General features: G+C 40.8%; 1 protein-coding gene across 5 annotated transcripts in view; it reads right to left on the bottom strand.

Annotated features, from left to right (window-relative positions):
* mast3b (microtubule associated serine/threonine kinase 3b) overlaps positions 1 to 9,515 on the bottom strand; it is a 37,852-nt gene extending 28,337 nt beyond the window's left edge. For 2 of the 5 annotated variants that reach the window (XM_069153362.1, XM_069153363.1), the window contains exon 1: positions 770 to 1,182. In XM_069153362.1, coding sequence (XP_069009463.1) covers positions 770 to 855 — 86 coding nt within the window. In that variant the 5' untranslated portion in view covers positions 856 to 1,182. Of the gene's footprint in view, positions 1 to 769; positions 1,183 to 6,511; positions 6,602 to 9,162 lie in introns of those variants that run through there. The other 3 variants (XM_069153360.1, XM_069153361.1, XM_069153365.1) reach the window with 3 other exon arrangements.
* Between the last annotated feature and the right edge of the window lie 3,957 nt (positions 9,516 to 13,472).

Genomic DNA, 13,472 nt, shown 5'->3' with positions numbered 1-13,472 from the left:
AAATATCTGTAAATTGATTTTTACTGTTGGTTACTCTGGGAATTGTGCGGGAATTTTAAGATCTTTTTTTTTTTTTTAAAGACTATTAATCAAAAATAATGACTGACTGATGAATAGATAATCCACAATACATATGGCACTTGATCTTGTGTGGCCGTAAACATGACTTACAATCAAATATGACCTCCAGTCATCATCATCATCATCATCACTCTTTGAAGTGAACCGGCAGCCACCAGAATAAACAGAGGAACGCAAATATGCTTGTCTTCATATAAAAGGCTGCATTGTGTGTGGTGTGATATTGAGTCTATCCACACGGTTTTGTGGGCCAACCGCAAACTGTACAGTTTGGTTTTATTTAGCCAGCCCTGCTCTAGTTTTACACAACAACGGAAACTGTACTCGGTGTCTGATTATTGAGGCGCTGCCTTGGATTATACTCTTTTCTTTTTTTCTTTTTTTTTTTAGTAAATACTGTCTGCAAACTGTATTAAAGGCTTTAAGTAAGGATGTTTTCCGCCTTTTAACCCAAACTCATGCGTTACACTGCACAAACGCGGCATTTAGAGCAGCCGGCTTTCTGAGAGGAGCAGCAGCAGCTTCAGTTAAAATAACGTTACAAAAACAAAAATAAGACCCGAGTGTGCGTGTTAGTGAAGGCCAGCTGCGACTGCTAGTAAACATGACAGTATTCTCACGCAACAAAAAGCCTGAATACGCCTTTAAACTCGTTTTGAAGCTCCGTAACACAACTCCTCAGAAGTACCTTTTTGAGCGCTTCAGCAGCGCTCCCGGAACAAAATGAGACTTATTCTGGCTCGGCGCCGCAGACCACTGACTCGGATCCGACATGCTGGGAGATTCTCTCGCATAACACCGTCTACCAAGTTTTATGGTGGTTTCAGAAAACCGCTGTAAAACCCGCTCCTCCCGCTGCTCCTCTCCCGACCATCGTCTCCTCTCCTCGGCGGTTCCTTTTGTATCCACGCCGAGTGTTGTCTGCCCGTGCCTCGTGGCTCCGGAGCGGTGGTTACATCCCCCGGGCCGCCGTCGGACTCGAGTCCTGTCCCCGGAACATCAACTCCATGGCGGGCTGTGAGCTCAGGTGTGTTGTACCGTTTACACAGCAACGGCTGCACACTTTAGTTTGTCCAAACACTGGCGGAGGGTTGCGTGCGTCTCCGTGTGAGGAAGCTGGAGCCTGATGCTGCGTTCACGTGCTGCTCGTTACCTACGCTTTTGTATACCGCTGCAACTATCACCTTCTTTGGTTTAACCGATGAACTATTTAGTTTGCAGCTGGCATATCAGAAAAAAAAAAAAAAAAAAAAAAAGTGAAAAGTGATCATTGTAATTCCCCAAAAGCCACGGTGACACCTTCAAAAATAGTTTTTCTTCTGAACAAACATCAGCCCGAAGTCGTAAATCTTCACATAAAAACTGCAGTCAGCTAATATTTGGCATTTCTGCTTGATAAATGACTTCGGTTATCTGAAACTGTCTTTACAAATTTTCATGGGAGGAGTGCTACCTTGCTCATGAAGCAACATTTAGATTTTACGTTAAGGCGGAAATATTTCTGGACAGTGGTGGAAGAAGTATTCAGGTACTTCTTGTTCAGCAAACTTTAAGTATCAAAAGTAAAAGTAGACACAATGCAGTAAATGCTCCTTGTCAGTGTTTTACTATTATATGTTTTTGGCTTATCATTACTGCTGCATTAATGTCCATTCTACCACTGCTGTTATCTAAGGTTGTGTTAATCTTAACTACTTTATGTACTGTCGGATAGTTTATGGTTGTATCGTCTCTGCTCTGTAAGAACCGTATATCTCTTAAAAAAAAACAAAAAAAAACTCAGAAAAGCAATTCATTTCCAAGAGAGCTTTTCAATAGTTTATTTAGCTTAAAAAGTAGGAGAATTTTCACAGCCTAACTCTAGCCTTTCAATATCGGAAAAATTTCAAATATATAATCACCAAATTTAGCCTACACGGTTTTCACTCGACAGAAAGTGTATGTAGACTGTAATCTTAGTGGTTGTCGTAACACAACCTGTCAGACAAAGGTAGTGGAGAAAAATTTAAAATATTAAGAAGTATGAAGTTGCTTAAAATGCAAATATTAAACTATAAATACCTAAAATTTTTACTCAATTACAGAATTGAGTAAATGTAGTTGGTTTCATTCCATCATGCACTGATTTTTGGATGCGTCATCACTTCGACATTTGTGTGAAATTGTGTCGTAAATAGCGTATGAATTCCTGAGTTGTGGTTACAAACATGCTTTGTTAGGTCACAGGGACTTTTGACAAAAAAAAAAAAAAAAATCGAATCATTCATTCATTTTTGAGTTCAAGTGAACACTTGTGCCAAATTTTAAGAATTTACCTCGAGGTGCTTGTGAGATATTGCGTAAACAAGAATGGGACAAATGGACATATAGTCCAAAAACATAACAGCTTCAGCCATAATAAAAATGTTCCTCTGTTCTTTGCAGCTAAAGGCTATATCAGGCTAAATAAGTTCTAAATTAGTAATAAGCTAAAGTATCTAAATTAAAACTGGTAAAAAAAATAGAACCAAGGAACATTTCCAGAACTTAACACAAAGAAATAGATGTACCGCAAAAATACTACAGTTACTCACTGAATCTATGAAGTGATAAACTAAGCGATCATTTCACCCAAGTTATTCACTGCATGTTGACTATCACTCATCTTTTAAAGCAGCAGCGCTCAAGGTATCGGTTTGCTTTGCAGCTAAAGACAGCTCTGCCGTTACAGCTCTGATTACACAGCAATGGAGAGCAAAAACTGCTCGAGGTTGTAGGAGTGAAAGTCCAAACCACACGTACTCCCACGATGCAAACGAGCTACAGACCTACTCAATTCTGAACATATATTCAGCCGGTAAAAAAACTTTTTCTCCAGTTTACATCTCGACGATTCAGAGGCTACATCAGTTTGACCAGACCACACTCGGCCTGGTCTTAGACAACCAGGCTATCAGTGTACTTATAGTACAGCAGGCGCACATATTCATACAACTGTTGACATCAATATAAAATCAACAAAAAACTGATGGGAACCTCACAGGATAATATGTACGGTTGGGCTCAGCAGTGTCATTTGAAGACCGATTAATAGTAACTACCTGGAGTGTTAATAATACCTCTAATGTCTTGTTTTTTTTCTAGTTTATTACAGGATTTAGTGTCTTATCAGAGTAGTAATTCTGTTAAATAAGGTCTCATCAATAGTCTGGCTTACTGCAATGTAAAACCTACCCAACATTAAGAGACTTAAAGAAAGATGGTACTCCATTTTGACCATTAATGTGGCCATACATTTGCCGTATTAAGTAGTATCATGTGGTGTCATTTAGAAACCTTTTGGAGTAGGTTGTAGACATTATATTGGAACATTGCTGATGACACTTTCAGCTACTTTTTGTTTTTCTGAATGAACTTTTTATTGATGAAATATTTGGCTAAGAGGACTCAGAAGAACATTTTAAAGGCAATTAATACATTTAGAAAACCGAAAGATGTTTTGAAAGTATTCTTTACTTATGTTACAAACCCTGATGTGGAGTTCAGTTGTACTGCAAACTATTTGGTCAAAATGTGATAAGAGTCATACAAATTGCCATACAAACGGACTAATGTTTACCTCCTCGGTCATACGAAAGAAAAAAATTCCTACAGAACTTGAAAGCAGCGCGAGATGTTGTTGGGCAATACCATGAGGAGTTGGCTAGAGGGAGGTTCCAGGCAAACTTTTAAAAAGTGGTACATTCCACAGAATCGCAATAGCTATGGTTTCTGTATGCGTTCGTCTTAAGTATTTAGCTATGTACTTCAATTGATATTCATGTTAGTGCAGAGCAAAAAAACCTGTTTTATTGGATAAATGAAATTTACAATTCTGTAATGGTTACTGCAAAATGGCAAAATTTGGTATTTGTAAAGACTATATTTTTCTGGACATCAGATGTAATAAGCCTTGATGTAAAGGTAAAAAAAAAAAAAAAAAATCATATTTATGAAAGAAAAATATTTTATTTATTTCTAATTTACTATTTTTTTAAGTTTGATATAGATGGCTTATCTTTTTGCTAATATTTAATAAAATTTGTATATTCTGAACTATAAATTGAGAGAAGTCTGTTCTCGTAGTCTCGAAGTCTTCACTTTTTGAGACAATGTACATATTTACATGTAGCCCTTTTGCACCTTTTTGTTTCACCTGGATTTTTCATCTGTAATAAACTCTGCCACCTTCCAGTCTTCTCAGCTTTTATTTTTCATATTTACTACAGTTAGTAATATTCTTCTTTTTTTCTTTTTTTTTTTTAATGAATTTGAGTATTAATTTCTCGATCATAATTCTGCATGTACCTATGAGTTCTTCTTCTTGGGTTTAGTGTTTCTTGTGTGGTCTGTGTCATCAACAAGTGCTTAAACTCTCTCTTTTTTTATTTTCCCCAAATTGCAATCTTCACCCTTCCTTGACCTAAACAGACTAGTTTGTGATTTAGGCCACCTGATAGGTCACTTTCATACCTGGAATATTTTTTGATATTACGGCATCACACTAGATTTTTTTCCAGTTTTATTTCATTGAAATTTCCAGCTAAATGAGCGTGTTGACATTTGTTGTTCATCCTGTAGTTTCAAGATAAAGGTCAGTTTGTCAATAAAGTGTATTTCACCTGGTCACCTTTGGTTGGACGGATGGCTGGCAGCTACGTACTCCTGCGCTGTGAGTTTAAGTGTTTGATCCAGTCCTGTTTTGCAAACCTTCTTCTTTATAGGTTAGGTTATCCCACAATTACCAACAATGGTTTATTATCAAAATTTGAATCAAGTTTAACCTCTCCACACATCAGATAACCTTAAAGCTCCTAACAATGCCGCCGAGGTCATCTGTCGAGGTTTGCTGGTTACACCTCATCCCAGGATTAACGTGATCATACCATTTAAAATTTGGCTCCTGAATGTAACATACCTTTGGTGTTGTGTCTGTAGTTCATGTTTGTTTTTATAGTATTTACCATGTTTAATTCTGTGCAAAACATGTTGACATCTGCTCAGCAAAAGGTGCCATAATAATAAAGTGACTAAAGTATTAAATGTGTTACTTTCTCCTCCTCCCAAATATGATTGCTGCACCAGGTACCAGGCAGTTCGATGTCATGTTCGTTGGAAACATCCTTCAAACCAAACTGCTGCACATTCAGAATACTCGCATACAAATACAGAATCTGATGCAAGAGAATGCCCATGTTTCTGGATGGGGAAACAACACAGGGGCGTCTCCAATGCAAAATGGTGTGAAGAACCAAGCTGAAATATATACAGTACAACCTGCCGCACTGTGGTATCAGATTACGCATGTCGTGTTAAGGATTTCATGTGTATCGACATGAGACATTTTTGCACTCCCAGTGAAATTTGCTAATTTTTTTCAGCAGAGCAAATGAGATTCATTACCGTACGGCGTGTGGTGTGACAGCCCGAGCACTGCTCACACATCCAGAAACATGCTGGATGCAGACGCCTCTGTTTGCAGTGTTGCCTTCCTCCACAGCACCCAGTACCGTTGCCAAGCAACCCACATAGACTTAGAGACAACTAATAAATGATAGGTCTTCAATGGAGAAACAGAAGCACCTTAATATACCAAAAAAAAACAACAACTCTGACTTATTACACATTTCCTTTTCCCTCAGATTTATTCCATTTATTTTTTTAAATTTTCATAATCTCAAACTGTTTTACCAGTAATGGGAAAACCAGTAATATTAGATGGTAATCCAATAGTTTTTGCTTAATCTGCATTTTAAAATGCTGAGATTTTTATGATTTGGTAGATAAAGTCAAATCACCCTGGTTTAATACACGCGCATCAACCTCTGGTGCTATTATTGTCAGTTTGTAGCATTTCAAAAAACAACATGTCCTTAAATAATAAACAACATGTTAATTTAGATTCCAGTTGTCTTTATACATGGTCAAATAAGTAGCACGAGAGTGTGTGATATGATCGAAAGCACCAGAACAGCTACGAAATGGACCCTGTGGTGAAATTTTTGTCTCAACTACTGTTTCAAAGGTCAAGAATTAGCTTGCAATATATCCAAATACTAAGAGTTGTATTTTTCTGAAGCCACGATCTTATCGCTTTATAACACTTGGTGGAAAATTCAACTTATTTACCCTGTCTTTGGCTCTGACTGAAGGCATAAATGTTTAAAAATCATTCTTAAATTGATATTTTCATTTTAAATACATCAGTTTTAGTGTGCGGGACCTCTCTATGCCGGATTCACTCAAAATAAACCACATTGCTCATGTTGATAGTAGTTGTATAGCCTGTAGCAGAGAGGAATAAGGCTTTGACTACAAAGTTAACACCTGTTAGATGAGGATCAGTTGTTTTTGTGCCAAACTTTTCTAAACATGTTTAGTCCATAGATTGAGTCTGTGTGACCTGTCTTACCTCCAGGGATGAAGGGTTTGTAAGGGGCTGCAGGGGCTGCAGGGGCTGCATGGGCTCAGGAGGGTGGGGCTCTGGCAAGTGGGTGATAAACTGTAAGGCAAGACATGGTCGCATGGATTAGTGCGCCGACTCTGGAACTTTTCACACCAGTGTTTATCATGTGTCAGCATCTGAGGTGTGATCTATAGGGTTAGACGCCTTCCTCTCTCTGGATGACATCACCAACCGATGGTGACAGATTCTCACCACATGCAGGGTGATGCCACTGCCTGTGTGTCAGCATTGTTTGTTGCAGGGCGGTCAGACGCATCACTGGATGCATCTGATTCGCCGGCCTCTAATCCTATGTGATCTCTTACACAACAGGAAGTCAGCAGCGACAGTGTCAACACACCAGCAATCTCATTAAGTGCAACGGTGTTGGGGTGTGCCCGACATCTGATCAGCTGTATGTGATGATGTTTGACTTCAGCTCCAAGTTCCTAAAAACCCCAAGAACAAAACACTTTGAGTTCCTGTGCACCCAACACACAAAGTGTACTACTATTCTAAATTAATATCCATCGCTTCACACCTTAACGCACCATTAATGCATCAAAATATGCCTGTTCAGCTATCCTAAAGTCTACACCTCTCTGATGCTGACCCAGCGCAGAAGCTTTTTTTTCTATTGATTTCCCTGCTCAGATGTAAGCTCTGCCTTTTGGGCTCCACAAGGCTGCTATTGTCTCCGAGGTGCAGAAGCTTCTCAGTGCTAAACACGGCACCGGCTAACACAGAACTAATGAACATGTTGTCATAGTAATGCAGGGAGGATGGTAGGAAAAACAACTCTTTGCACACAAGACTCCTCATCCTGTAGTGTCGGCTCATAATTATACAACACATGCAAATCATTACGCTGTATTTCATTTTGACACATCTTGTCCTTCAGACCCTGAAACCAAAGCCCCCCATCGGTGCCGGAGTGAGTAATCGTCCGTCATTTTCATTTGGTCTTCGCTTTGTAGACACTCCTGTCCGAGTGTAAAGTGAGTAGAAAATCTCAGACTGATTCACTGGTGACATTCACACTGAATTTCTGATTTTCAATAATGATCAGGGAGACTCCGACATCAAGAGCAGTTGTATATTCACAATTATCAGCTTATTCCAAAATGTCTTATTCTTCAGACCTGCAGCTAAAAAGATTTAAATTGTCAATAAGAATCACAAAATAAGGTCTTAAATCTGGAAAAAGGAAAAGGAACTTCCTGAGTATTTAGAAGAAGCATATAAGGAGAAATATAATGTTTTTATGAAGCCATGGATATCTGAATATTTGCAAAGCAAAATTCTCTGCAATAAACCAGTCTGGATACCAACAAAACAAATGTTTTTCCGTACTGCACTTGTCACGTTTACACTGCTGGTGGTAGTTTGGTTCAGTGCGTGGCTCGGCTGATGTATCGGTCCAGCCATTATAGAGAACCTGAACCCCTCCCTGCTCACGGAGCGTGAAACCTCCTCTGTATCTCTGCGCGGGAACAGAGTGCCTAAAAATGAAAACGAAATGGAAACGGCACAATGCTTGGCTGAGACTGTCCACGGAGGAGGCAGATGGATGGATCAGAGAATGAGGATGTGAGCAGAGAGCTCCTACGCCTTATGGATCAGCATCTAGTGGGCAGCAGGTACTCCCCCCACCCCTCCCTCGGTACAAAAAAAGGCTTAATTCACTCTGGAGGAAGAGTGGGCGGATATAAGACTGCAGTCATGTCCTTTGATGGAGACAGAAGGCACACGTTAACAATAAGTAAATAAAACATTTGTTCTCCTAAAGACTGAATGCCATTGGACCGTCTTGGTACTGTGAAGGGGAGCATGTGATTCATGCAGGAGTGGTGGAGCGAGGACTTCGTGTGAGGTTCAAAAAAGGAGACAACAGAGCTGGAGAAACACAAACAATCATGAGGAGAGAATTCACACTGACGCATGAGCGGCACCTCTGAAACTCAGCCAAACATTTGGTTTAATTAAAGTAAAAGGGCTCGAACAGTGTTGAAGAACTGGAGGACGTAATGTCACTGATATGCCGAAGTGCCCAAAACTTTGGAAAGAAATAACTCATCTTCGCAAGTTCCTTTTGTTTAAGCTGTTTAGTTTAACAAGTTTAATCAGCCATGACAGTTCCAGTTCTAGGCTGGAAATCCTGATTGCTTTCAGTTTAGTTTAAAAATGAATAGGCAGGCAGGAAAACTGCCAATTCTGAGTCTGAGTTTTACCGATAGTCGTGAAAGTATTTATATTCCTGAAGAAATATCAGCTATTGGTGAAACACCTGTAACTCCTCCAGTCTCCTGACTGCAATCCTGTGTTCAAAACACCAGCGTAAACTGACGCTGTAAACGAGACAATGGAAATGTCATCACCCTGAGAGAAAACATGAGGGATTGTTTGAATTTCCTTCAGGCTCGGGTGGCTGTTTTTACTGTTACACCTTTAGATAGTTGTAAAAGTCTTTGTTGACACCGTTAGAAATACATGAGCTCATAAATGTTATTATTTAACTATTTTTTCCAACTTCAAAAACAACAGGTTCATATGTCAATTTCTGATTTAACAGCTGCAGCAAATACAAAAAAAAAATAAAGATAAAAAGAAGAACTTACTCCAGAGTCAGAGAGGGGATCTTCAGTTTATCTCGTCTCGACTTCATTCCTGTTGAACACCCAGCTGGGGCTCACCACAGCGCAGCACCGTTCGCTCTCACAGCCGGCTTCCAGCCACTCATCGCTGCTGTGGGGGACTAAAAATAACCCGTTTAACGGAGTATCGTTTACCAGCGGCTTCGGCAGATTCCGGGGAGATGTTTTTTTTTTCCGGATGAATAGATACAATAAAACGCAGTTACATGTAAAAACAAGTGAAGCGCGGCCGGCGGGTTTCGCTTCTCGTCCGTCTGCAAGGCGCACTGACTGCCACAAAACCGAGGGAGCTGCGGGTCACGGCTAACCTCCGTGTGAACGGTGGGAAGGAGGGGAGAGGGGGGAGGGAGGGAAGAGGGGGGGGGGGGGGAAGAGGCTAGTACTGGGGGGGCGGGCAAATCAATTTGGGCGGTGTGGGTGACAGTCAGCAGAGGCGAGGTTGGGTGAGGGCGGGGGAGAAGTTGGCGCTGAGAAGGATTTACAAACCTGATGATTCTGTTTTTTTTTTTTTTTTTTTTTTTTTTTTTTTAAAAGAAAGAATATAAACACTTTGAGGTTTTGGTCAGTTCAATAGCAGTCTCGTACGCGTCTTTGTTTTCCCTATCACCGTGTTTTCCTGCGTAAAACCGAAATGACACGACGCCACAATAAAAGTTTTGGCTGCCATTTTTTAATGCTTCATTTTTAAATCCTTGAGTTCCCTGAGCACCGTGAAAATAAATGAAGCAGCAGAGCTGTGAACGCTGGCAGACTGATCGTCGTGATTAGGCTGGGGAATACCTCCGCTGGATACCGTGACAGCTGCCACACAAGATGCGCTTCTCGCTCTCTCGTCTGCTCGTGCATGCGCGCACGCGCGTGGAGGCTGTGCTCTGCAAGCCTTTATTTTCTGCCTGTGAAGGAGGAAGCCATTAGATGCAAAGGAAGGAGTGAATTTCACCTCCAGTGAGGCAGGCAGTGTGTGCACGTGGACATGCAGAGATTGTCTATGTGTAGCTAAACCACATTTTTGGAGAATCTGTATTTATTCAGGGCTCCTCGGGTCTGTGCGCACGTGTGGACTGTTTTGTTTTTTTGTTTTTTACACGTTTTTACAGCTTGTGTAGGAGTGTGTTTTTATGGGAGTGTGTGTGGATGTGAGTTTGCAAGTGCATGCTTGAAAGTCAATTCTCCTGTGGGTACTTATACTGCAGGTGGTTGTGTGAGTGTGTGTCATGCCCAGCAATACTTGAAAGTCAATTGTGAGCTTTCAATCTGTAGACTGTGCGTGCACACGTGTGTAAAAAAAAAAAGTGGGTGCATATTGTCACTATTTGCACCTCGGCTTGGTTTCTATGGAATGCCTGCATCTCCAACGGCAACCAGTGACAGCAATGACACCAGTATCTTCCGGTTGCTAGGGAGCTGGGGATGGTTTGCCTGGTTGCTAGGACATGAGCTTGACCCAAGAACAGCCAGCAACCGGTTATATTTCTCTTTCTCTTTCACACACAGTCAGAATCATCTTCCTCAGCATGACTGACATGATACAGCACTTTCTGAATTGAGTATTATGGTGCCAATTTACTTCTATATTACAATATACACCATGTTAATGTTATTATTGTTGGTACCTTAAGATTATTTTTCATTTGGAGTCATGTTTGTGTCCAACTGAGGAATGTTTTTGGTCTCTAACAACTCCTGGGAGAAATATCTGACTCTTCAGCCACTAAAGACTCCAATATGTTTACCAGCTATATGGTGTGTGTGTGTGTGTGTGTGTGTGTGTGTGTGTGTGTGTGTGTGTGTGTGTGTGTGTGTGTGTGTGTGTAGAGCTTGAGGAGTGGTGGGTGGTGTATTGTGGTGGTGGTGGAGTTCCTGTTTCTGATTGCTTGGTAATTGTTTTGTTAAAACAGCATTTAATACCAGAGTCGGTTTCTCAGTTACCATGGCGATAAGGGCTTTCCTGCTCTTCCCTTCCCATCAGTTTGTGTGCTTCCTCCCATCTCTGCTGTTTGAGATGAGGTTGAGCTAAATGTTTTTTTTTTTTTTTTAACAAATGTCCCTCAGTAAATGGCAGCCAAGTCAGATCTCGGACATTACATCACGCTGACATTACATCATGCTTTGTTTTGTCTGCTTCACTGAACCATATAAAAATACCGAATACATTAGGCTGCAGACTGTAATACAAAATGCAGAAAACACAGAGTGCAGAGTTTGTAGTATGTCATTGATACAACTGAAAGGTGATTACTATTTTTTTTAGTTGAGGCTGAAATACATATTAACATGTCTTTTCATAGAGACTCGGAGTAGAAGTTTCTGGATAACTGTGGCTTGTATATTGAGGCTCACTATCATCTAAAAGGTTTCCAGTAATAAGAGAGAGGAACCCCTTTGCACAAAAACCTGAGAAATCTTAACCCTTGTGTTGTCCTTGTGTCAAAATGACCCGCAGCTGTGTTCAACCAAGTTCTATTGTATTTATATATTTTTATATTTTTTGGGGATCATTGGTCATCATTCTTTAAAGAAACCCTCACAGCCTCCTTGTCACCAATGATCCCAAAAAATATGAAAATAAAATAGAACTTGGTTGAACACAGCTGCGGGTCATTTTGACCCAAGGACAACACAAGGGTTAAATAACATGGACACATCAGACGATGAGTGCCAATTAGAGCTGGTTAACAGTATGCAGATAGTTTTTGTTGATCAGAGGATGATAACAGCCAAAGTACACATCATCAGTCAGACCTCATTGCAACAACAAAAACTAGGGTGGATCCAAAAGTTCTTCGAAGCCTGTTGCACACGACGGGAGCGCAGCACTGTGGCGTTTGATGAGCAACATCAGTACTTGAGTTTTTGTGACCACTGGCATGGGCACCTTTGCAATTTGAACAGAGAAAAGAAACTTGAGCACAGAGCGCACATTAAAGTTTGTGTAAACTTTTTGGGGGGACAGAGAGATGTCACAGAGCCAAATCTGGTGGCGGGGAGGTATGATTGTCTTGTTGAGGGTGAGAAACTTGTGTGTTTTTAACTTGTGGTGAGCATTGTCCTGTTGGATAACCAAAGTGCCATCACACCACAGATCAGGTTGTTTGCGGCAAATATTTTCCCTGTGACGCCTCAGAACATCTCAGTAGAACTCAGTGCTGACAGTCTGACCCTGTCGGACAAATTCCTGTTGCACAATTCAGCAAATGTTAAAGGTCACCTGACCTGATGAACCTTCTTTGGTATTGGATAGTAACATTCTGCCACTCTTGAGATGCGAATGCCAAGAAAAACACCTGACAGGGATCATTGCTTTATTGCTGCAGGCTCTCTGAAGCATTTCAAGGAACTTCATTGCTGATTTCAGAGTTGCCAGAGTTGTCAACTCTGCGGTGACATCGCAAATGCACACGTACATGGACCACTGGTCACAAAGACGTGTAACTCAGGTCCTGATTTTGATCAAGTGACGTAACTTGAAATACCTCATTAAGGCTATAGCTCCTCTATTCTCCCTGCACATCACGGTACTGCGCTCAGTTCACACACAACAGATGCCGTCTCTCCCCTCCCACATCTCTCCCAGAACATGTTGTTCTACGCTGGTCGGTACTCTTCACATTCAGGTTTATCTGTCATTCTCCTCCCTTATTGCCATACAACTGATGCATCCAGTTTGAAAAGAAGGGGCCTCCACATGAGTAATTGTCTCAGCTATTTTAGACTTACACACATACAGTGAGCTGAAGATGTTTCCCCTGGCGACCTGATAATGGCTCCAGCCTTCAGCTGAAGCACTTCAAGTGTATAACCTGAGGCCTCAATTTATTTCTTCACTAGCTCTATTACAGTAACATGAAACCTCTTCTGTTGTGTACGTGTTGCAAATAAAAAGTGAGTTCTACAGTTTAATGTACTTGCAAGTTAATAAAACACAAATGAATACATAGACACGCCTATTTAACAACTCGAAACAACTCGAAAACCAGCAAGCTGCAGTTTACATCCATGTTAGTCTGTCTGGACTCATAATATTGGAAGTGAAGACAATAAAACAGATTTTCATACAACAAAGTTGTATCCATGACAGTAGACAATACTTAAATATGGATGTTGCTGCAAAGAAGCTACAGATTATAAAATGGTGATGCTTTACAAACATCTTCAACCCGACAGCACGGGAGATAGAAGGTAAGTGTGAGTCTGTGTGTTTGTTTGCATGTGTTTCTGTTTGAGCGAGAGAGGGAAGAGAGGCGTGTGCGTATGTGTGTGTGTGTGTGTGTGCG

Source organism: Embiotoca jacksoni, unplaced genomic scaffold (genome assembly GCF_022577435.1).
Source record: "Embiotoca jacksoni isolate LCO1_2020_lvr unplaced genomic scaffold, fEmbJac1.0.p SCAF_19, whole genome shotgun sequence".
NCBI classification, from domain to species: Eukaryota; Metazoa; Chordata; class Actinopteri; family Embiotocidae; genus Embiotoca; species Embiotoca jacksoni.
The sequence above is the reverse complement of the archived record's forward strand: the minus strand, read 5'-3'. Positions and strand labels throughout refer to the sequence as shown.